Source organism: Bidens hawaiensis, unplaced genomic scaffold (assembly GCF_021521415.1).
Source record: "Bidens hawaiensis isolate Kalapana, Puna unplaced genomic scaffold, B.hawaiensis_p1.1 tig00005959_1, whole genome shotgun sequence".
Lineage (NCBI taxonomy): Eukaryota > Viridiplantae > Streptophyta > Magnoliopsida > Asterales > Asteraceae > Bidens > Bidens hawaiensis.
The window spans coordinates 1,391,103-1,400,453 of NW_027491394.1; the positions used below are offsets into that span (position 1 = coordinate 1,391,103).

At 35.0% G+C, this 9,351-nt stretch overlaps 2 protein-coding genes across 2 annotated transcripts; both read left to right on the forward strand.

Moving 5' to 3' along the window:
- The first annotated feature begins 74 nt into the window (after positions 1-74).
- LOC143631224 (LOB domain-containing protein 10-like) lies at positions 75-1,505 on the forward strand. The gene is made up of 2 exons (XM_077100050.1): positions 75-376; positions 776-1,505. Exons 1-2 carry the CDS (start codon positions 102-104, stop codon positions 1,335-1,337), a joined length of 837 nt encoding a protein of 278 aa, XP_076956165.1. The 5' UTR covers positions 75-101; the 3' UTR covers positions 1,338-1,505.
- Positions 1,506-5,002: 3,497 nt separating this feature from the next.
- Positions 5,003-8,454, forward strand: LOC143631232 (serine/threonine-protein kinase SRK2I-like). Its single transcript, XM_077100055.1, has 9 exons — positions 5,003-5,185; positions 5,776-5,850; positions 5,962-6,063; positions 6,128-6,181; positions 6,280-6,372; positions 7,136-7,228; positions 7,337-7,441; positions 8,006-8,104; positions 8,179-8,454. Exons 1-9 carry the CDS (start codon positions 5,018-5,020, stop codon positions 8,452-8,454), a joined length of 1,065 nt encoding a protein of 354 aa, XP_076956170.1. The 5' UTR covers positions 5,003-5,017.
- Positions 8,455-9,351: the final 897 nt, after the last annotated feature.

Sequence of the window (9,351 nt, forward strand, 5' to 3'; positions counted from 1 at the left end):
AATCATTTTTTAATCAACTACTTGTTTTACTCATCCACTCTAAATTTGATGATGTAATTTTATCATTTTATGCAACTGTCAAGGTAGAGAGGAATAGGAAAATGTCGTCCTCGAATTCGCCCTGTGCCGCTTGTAAGTTTTTACGAAGGAAATGCACCCAAGAGTGCGTGTTTGCACCCTACTTCCCACCGGACCAGCCTCAGAAATTTGCTAATGTGCACAAAGTCTTTGGAGCTAGTAATGTTACTAAGATTCTCAATGAGCTTAGCACTGCCCAGCGAGAAGATGCCGTGAACTCGCTTGCGTATGAGGCTGAGGCGCGGCTAAGGGACCCGGTTTATGGTTGTGTGGGTTTTATATCCATCCTCCAGCAAAGGTAATATTACTGAATTAATATGCTTTTTATATCTTGTATCCAGTACATAATATATGCGGGTATTTTCTTGAAATTGTTTCGCAAAGGAGTTTTAAGGACGAATTTTTTGTCTTAAAACGCGTTCCCCGACTATGTCAGATTAGGAAATGGAGAAATCGCCTCAGTTAGGACGACCTCTATATGGTTATCAAATTATCAGGCTAGTTCACAGCGTATGCGTTTGGACCCAAAAGTCGCCTATGGGAGAGGCGACACCCCCTTTCCTAAACAATTGCAAGAAAATACGCTCGATACCCACTAATACAAATGTTCATAAATTAATTGTTATCTCTACCATCATCATTGGATATGATCTGATTAGGTTTTCTTTTATGTGTGTTTAATTTCATTATTCTACAGGTTAAAGCAAATCCAGAGCGATTTACAAACCGCAAAACAAGAATTGGCTAGTTACATGGGACCATCAGCCATGATGCCTGTTTTGAACCCAGGGTTCATGCAACAATTTCCGAATCTCCAGCCATCGTTAGGCCCGGTTATGCCTTCCAACATGCAGCCGATGTTAAGCCTTCACGGACCTGGATCTTCCCAAGAAGCTCGGCATAACCAACCCCTATACGAGGCTCAACAACAACTGGTTGAAGCTGCAAGAGAACAAGAGATGTTAAGGACCTTAGAGCATCAACAACAGCAGTCGATGGATCTGTCGCGGTTTAACCGAGGTTTTGATGGTTCTGGACCTTCTGGTCAAGTAACTCACAGTGGGTTCACTCAATTGACCGGACAAACACCGTCTTTAGCATTGGGTGGCTCGTATGATGGGAATGTGTATCAGATCCAGCAGCCGCAACAAGAACATCATCATCATCAACAGCGGCTCATGCCGCAACAACTCTTGGCCCAACAGCAAACTCAGCCACAATCTAATCATGGAGATGGTAGTGAGAGTGTTGGTCTGTAGTGGTGATGACAAAAGTTAGCTTTTTTCATGCAGGTGATCATGCTTGTTTTGGTTCTTCCACGTAGGCACATTTGTTTCTTAGTGTTTTCATAAATGCAATTTCACATATATTTTGTTGGGATTATTTTTTTTTCTGTAGATGAGGAATATTGCAAGGTTTTTGACCAACTGGGGTCTTGGTTATCTTTTATGTTTCTTATGTTCTTTTATGCAATTTTGGAGGTATAACTTGATTTGGACATAAAGACTTTGACTGAACAATTAAGTAGGTACAATCATCCATGGGGATTTGAGAAGAAAAAAAGGTTCTTTTGATTTGCTTCAAACACACAGAAAGCAAGACGGCAAGGAGATCAACTTGTTCACGTCGACAACATCATTTTTTTTTGTTTTTCATTTTCTTGAAAAGAGGCACTCGGGATAACCTGACAAATAGATCACTCTCCCATTTGAAGAATAAAACGTGATGACCAGTAACGGATCTAGACATCAATTTCAGGGGTAACGTTTAAAAAAAATTTTTTTATCATATTTCACACAATATGAACCAGGGCCGTGTCTGAGACTCGTGAAAATTTTTTAGGCCGAATGAGAAAATAATTGGCCCTTAAATTAGTGAGTAATAGGGTTTAAATATTAAAATACACATTTTTTCAATATATATATATATATATATAATTAAAAAAAATTCAGGCCTACCCTGCCTCATAGCCGTCCTTGATGTATAGAAATACGATAATAAATACACTTAAACACATAGGATGCAAATTTCTCCTATTCGGTTTTTGAAAACTTGAAATCGAGATCTTACATCCTCTTTTTTTACTTTATCAAACGTTTCTCTTTCAACCGCATAAATTAAAGCATTGTTCAAATACTCATCACCCATTCGGTTGCACAAATCCGTCTTGATAAGTTTCATTTTAGAAAAACATCTTTCAACAGTTGCAACCAACCGGTAAAACCAACGCTAGCTTTAATATTCGTTAAACTAAAGAAAAAGTGGCGTGCTTTCCCGTTTCGACCATTACACGAGCAAGGTCACACATTACACCCATTTTTGCAAATTTATAATCTTCCTTTAACAAGTGATAAAAGGTCGTAAGATCATCACTCGAAATATACCATCTTTCTTCATTACTAAAATCATACGGACGTATCTCATAAAATGACACTATCTTAGATATATCAAACTTAGAAAATGAATTGAAAGGTTTTTTTCATGTTCTTAAATTTGCATATCCAAAACTATATTAAAACTTCAACCTCAAAATGGTGTCGAGTGTGGTGTCTGGTACAACGCTGTTTAATGTCTGTCTAATTTCCAATTTCCAAACAACGAGTATTATTTTTGAAAATGGTTAATGAGTTTTAAATGGTTCGGGGTTTAAACTTTGGTTGGGTTTTTCTTTGATTGAACTTTTAAATTGGTTGAGCTTTAAACAAATAGGGGTAACGTCATAATTTTTCAGGGGTAACGAAATACGAAAACCTGCCCAAAAAATTAATTTTTTACACTATCGACGAAAAGTTGAGGGGTAGCGAAGGCTACCCCTGCTTAAAGGGCTAGGTCCGCCCCTGGTGATGACACAGTCCACTCATTTGTTGATTTTATAAAATTAAGAGATTATCAATATTTAATCTTTGATATTATTTTGAGGTTTTAATCTTTCTGTAAAAAACTAAATTATTATTTATAATTACAAAACAAAAACAAAATATCGATTAGTAAATTTCATGCGATTTACCTAAATTGCGGATGCAATTACGAGCCAGGACATGAGTGCTCAATGCTAGTATTTATGTAATTACTAATTAACATATAACTATAGTAATGTACCAAAAGCAATATAAGGGAAATTTTGATGTTAGTGGTATATAATCAACAGATACTTCTTTGACGATGGATTGTTTTGTGATAACTGATAATCCAGAATACTTTCACGAAATCAATAACGAATATGTAAAGATTCATGAACAACACAAGTTAGGACAATCGATTTAAGGTAATATATCAAGAATCTTGGTGCCCTACAACGAATACAAATGCCATACGAATACAAGAGTTTTGCTTGTTAGTTTTGGTGGTTGGCGTCAATAAACTGTCGGACAATTAAACCACCAAAAAACTAAATTTATTAAATGTAAACCTAAAGTCCTAAATGTGACAATAATAATAATAATAATAATAAATTTAGTTTATATTTTTTAAACATTTCCCTGAACTGAATTTAGTTTAGTTGGGCCGGGTACTCTTCATCACAGATTTGTTCGCTTCATCATTCACAGATTTATTGATCCAAGTTTGTTTCCTTTAAATCGTTGTTTTTTGTTTCAAAGGACCAATGAACAGAATAAGCATTTAAAAAATCCCTTTTGAAACTCTTATGTTCCCTTTCATTTTCATTTTCAGTTAATACAACAAATACCCTTTCTTTTTGCCCTATTTCCAATTCTCCATTCAATTTTTCTCTCACTAATCATTATTAGTTTTACTACTAAGATCTTAATTTAGACTTAAGGTAAATGTCACACCTATCTTCTTCAAATTTAATATAACCTTGTAATATCAATTGATCATAACTGAAAACGTTTCTATTCGAATTATGAAAAAAAATCAGTTTCACTTGTTGTTTCTATACCACAAGAGTTCTTAATTCGCTTAAAAACAAAAAGATTACCAAAGTAGCAATGTAATCAAAGGTAGAGAGCGGCGTAAGAGATGGGGACGGAGTTGATACAAATATCAAACAGTCTAGGGTTCAACCTGCAGGTCATTGGGTTGGTCTGACCACCACCCACAAAAGTTGCCTGAGTTTTTAGAAAACTGGCTAATTACTACAAGCCGGACTGATATGCTTAGCCGTAGGGGTGCTAAAGAAAAAATTCCAAATCCGAATACATATCCGAAAATCCGAATCCAAAAATTCGGATAGTGATTTTGAAAATTTTCAAGTAGTTTGGATATCCGAACTGTCTGAAATATTTTTTAATAATATTATTTAAAGTTTTTGGATAATTTTTGGATATTTCGGATATTTTGGTTAATTTTCAGATATTTCGGATAATATTTCAGATATTTCAGATAATATTTTGGATATTTCGGATGATTTTGGATATTCGAATTATTTTTTAAAGTAGCTTTTTTAAATTCTTTTATAATTATTTTTTTTTTCAGAATTCGAATATCTGAATCCGTATATGAAATTTTAGATATCCAATCCACTATCCGTAATGTTTGAATATCCGAAGTTCAAATATCTAAAACTCTAATATCTGATTTTGAACACCCTTGTCAAGTGACAAGTTTAATCATCTTATCGACAGATCTAGTCATGGTTTCAAAACATCGGTGTACATAAAAAAAATAATAAAAAGTACTAAAACAGAGGTTTTGTGGTTTTTCCCATCTGGGCCCACCGGGGTGACCATCACTCCTCAGCCTGCAATGGACCACGGATCTCCTCACTCGTACGTACACCATCAAAAGATAGATATGTTTAAACTATCTAATCTAATATCTCACCCCCAAAACAAAAATAAAATATCTTCCACCCATTTCATTTCTTCCATAAGCAGCCAGCCAACCGTCTTTAGACCCAAAGTAATCAGATCAGATGTTTGTGATTGATGAAGTTAATTACTCTGATGATGATTATGTGTTTTTTGATCTTCAGGAAATGGATCGGCCGATGGGTTCCGGTTCGGATTTACCGATCATGCACGATAGTGACCGCTACGATTTGGTTCGAGATATCGGGTCGGGTAACTTCGGAGTTGCCAGGCTTATGAGGGATAAACAGACCAAAGAGCTTGTTGCTGTTAAGTATATTGAAAGAGGCCAAAGGGTACCTACCTGTTTTCTTAATTCATTCATTAATAATAATCATTTTGATTTATGCTAATTTTGGCAAGTTTTAGGTTTATGCTAATCATGAGATTTTTTGGCCAAGGTTTTACTTTATGCTAGTTATGGCAAGTTTTAATAAGAGCTTATCCAACAACCCTTTTTTGCAACTGGAAATTTACCCTTTGTAAATAAACCGAATCACCACGAACGAGCGGAGATGTTTGTGTTTGTTCTTTAACTTGAACAGAGTAAATGCACAGATATATAATACAACTTAAATGAACAAATGTAATCGAATTTCACAAACATAAGTGAATTAATAAGTCATGTGTTCATGTTCGCTGGTTTAACTAAATGTACATTTACGGACTTTTTGTTTATGTTTGTTGTTTATTAAATAAAGAAAACATAAATGAACTTTGTGTCGATCGGTGCACAAACTGTTATATGATTGTTCAGTTCATTTATAAGTCTATATACACATTGTCTAGTTTCATCAATCCAACACTAATTGTCATCAAGAATATAATTATTTAAACATGTATTAGTTATACTGTAACTTTTAATGACATGGCAATTGTTTTTCAGATAGATGAGAATGTTCAAAGAGAAATCATCAATCACAGGTCTCTAAGGCATCCTAACATAGTTAGGTTCCGAGAGGTTCGCTCGTTTTCTTTAACTTTTGAAACATCATGTTTAATCTTAATCTCCATTCAGGCTGCAGATTACTTATTATGATTATAATTTTTTGTATCTTGTAATTTATTACAGCTCATATTAACACCAACCCATCTGGCGATTGTGATGGAATATGCTTCTGGAGGCGAACTCTTTGAAAGAATTTGCAATGCGGGGCGCTTCAATGAAGATGAGGTCATATTTTTTAATTTGCTGTTTTTTTGTCCTGCAAATGATTACTTTTGTTTATTGTTCTCAGGCCCGGTTCTTCTTTCAACAACTTATATCTGGAGTCGGCTATTGTCACTCTATGGTAGTTGAACTTTTAGTGTTGTTAATTTTCTTTATTTTTATACGTCTTGTTAGGCTGATTATTTGACTTATATCTGCTTTTTCTTTCATTGTTTGAAGCAAGTTTGTCATCGCGACTTGAAGCTAGAAAACACTTTGTTGGATGGAAGCCCGGCTCCCCGTTTAAAGATTTGTGATTTTGGCTACTCGAAGGTTATTATTTTTACAAATAAAAAATATTACCCTTTTCAAATCTTTGGTCAAATATCAGGCCTGTAATGAACCGAACGTTCAATGAACCGTTCGGTAGGGTGTTCGTTTATTTAATGAATGAGCGAACATGAACAGAACTTTTTGTTCGTTTGCTTAAACAAAGGAACATGAACCCACATCTCTTTTGTTCATTATGTTCGTGAACATTTGTTTATTTAATAAACGAACGGACATGAGCACAACTTTTTGTTTTTTCTAGTTAAATAAACGAACGTGAACACATGTCTCCTTTGTTCATTTATGTTCGTGTCTTCGTGGTAGTTCGTTTACGTCCATTTGTTTATGTTTGTTCGTTTACACTCATCTATTCATTAGTTTACGTTTGTTCAAGTTTGCTCTTTTATATACTTATTTAAATTTAAATGTTTAGATCTATTACAATTTAGTCATTTTTTAATCCTTTTCTGTTTCTGGCCAAACAAATTAATGTTCACGTTTACTTCTATTGTTGTATGCTCAACTATGTTTGCTAATATATGTTCATTTATGTTCAGTTATGTTTGTTTGTTTATGTTTATGAATTGATTGTGATACTCTTGATGAACGAACATGAACACGCTCATTTTCTTAACGAACGGATGCATACAAGAAACTCCTGTTTATTTAATTGTTCGTGTTCACTCGTTTGCTCGGTTAAGGTCAATTGAACAAACATGAACATATACAAAATTCATATATATATTTTTTCTGTGTTTCATTGCAGTCCGCGGTGCTGCATTCGCAGCCAAAATCGACTGTCGGTACACCAGCATACATAGCTCCTGAAGTTTTGCTTAGGCAAGAATATGATGGAAAGGTTAATTCTTGAATTGTGAAGTTTTTTGGGTCAAATTCTTTATTTTCTTGATTTCTTGATCATATAAAGTTTTAAACTGTACTTTCATTTTTTGTTTCTTTTTTTCAGATTGCAGATGTGTGGTCATGTGGGGTGACATTATATGTCATGCTTGTTGGCGGGTATCCTTTTGAAGACCCAAACGAACCAAAAGATTTTCGGAAGACGATTCATGTATGATATTGTTTTAATTCCTTTTAATGATAAAATGTGTGATGTTGTTTCACTTATGGCAAGCTGCCCTAAGGGTGTGAATTTTTGACACGAAACGAACCAAACACGAAGTTCGTGGGTTTGGTTTGGTCTGAACAGGTTCGGGTCAAACCCGTGCATTAACTAAATGAGTCGTGTTCGTTTCAACCCAATAGGATCGTGGGTTGACCCGTTTAACCCATTTATTTGTTAAAATATTTTTATGTAATAACTTAAAGCAAATTGGGAATTTTTATGCCAAAATTTAGGAGTTTCAAAATAAATTGGCATATCTTAAAACATAGTTGCTTTGGAAAAAAAAGAAGTAATATATAAATCTGAAACAATAAAGTATTAATATGGAAAAAAAGTAGAATAAATTACTTTTTCAAACGGGGACGTGTTCGTGTCAATCCGCAAATACACATGTTGTGTTCAGGTTTATGTGTGTGACCATTTTCGGGTTCGCGTAGTGTTTGATTTGTGTAAAATTTTCTGGTTCGTAGCGGTTTTGTCAGCCCTAACGTACCCTTTCATTATCTACAGAGAATTGTTCATGTTCAGTATTCAATCCCAGAAAATATTCAGATATCTCCGGAATGTCGGCACCTCATCTCGAGAATCTTTGTTGCAGACCCTGCACAGGTTAAATCACACAAAGATTTCACCTTTTATCAAGTGGTTGTACCATATGTTAATAATGTTGTGCATTTGATCAGAGGATCACGATGGAGGAAATAGAGAAACACAAGTGGTTTCTAAAGAACCACCCTGCTAATCTCATGGATGAAGATAAGACGATGAGCAACCAGTTTGAAGAGCCCGATCAACCGATGCAGAGTGTGGATGTGATTATGCAGATAATATCTGAAGCCACTATTCCACCTGCGGGTCTTTATGATCTTGATATGATCGATGATGATCTGGATGATTTTGATTCGGACCCGGATGAACTTGATATTGATAGCAGCGGTGAAATCATATATGCTATTTAATATGGTTGAATATGTGTACCAAGTTGTTTGTAAGGTCTTGATGTATGTGGAGTTGTTTGTGGGCTGTGGTAAGATGAGAAGACGGGAGTTGTTTTTTTTTTCTTTCCTTTTTCTTTTACTTTTATGTTGGGCAGGTTCTTTTTTTCACGGGCAGTGTGACCAAGCTTCGGGCTTTTGCCCGAGCTTGGGTTTTTCTGTCCAGGAAAAAGGATTTGTCTCTTTTGGCATCATCTCCGGAGTTTTATGTAATTGTTGGTCTGATTGTTTGTTCTTGGATGTTGTGTACGCCTTTTATGTATAACCAAATGAGCAATCTGGAGCGATTACAGTTATTCCTGTGTTGTGTGTTGATCGTGACTTTGTTCGACTAGTTATCTATGCTTTATTACCTATGTGGCTATGTGTGCTTGTTTAGACTTACATTATTTATTATGATTCATTAACATGATAATCAAATGCTTGTAGTAGTTAAGGATATATGTCTGCTATGGTTTTGAGTAATAACTAAATTTTATAATGCACAAAAGACGACAAAAATGCTTGACTGATGATACATTGATTGACTCGTGCCGTCTTATGGTCACAATGGGAGTCGACCTTGGTCGACCGTCCAATCACTATCAAGTCCCAGATCGATAATCAAACACGATGTAAAAGACTAACTCTCGTTTATATTAATAAGAAAATATAACTCAAAAAACTGATTACAATATCTCAAACCCTTACTCGATTTGACTCTTGATGAACCCTAACTCGGTTGCACCAACTTCACTTATTCTAATGTCTAACCATAACTCGGCTTATATAGAGTAACCAAACTTGCTAGCCAAGACATTATCAAATATAATAAACCCTAAAAATTTTTGGGTTGTGCTTTACACTTGGGCCAAACAACAA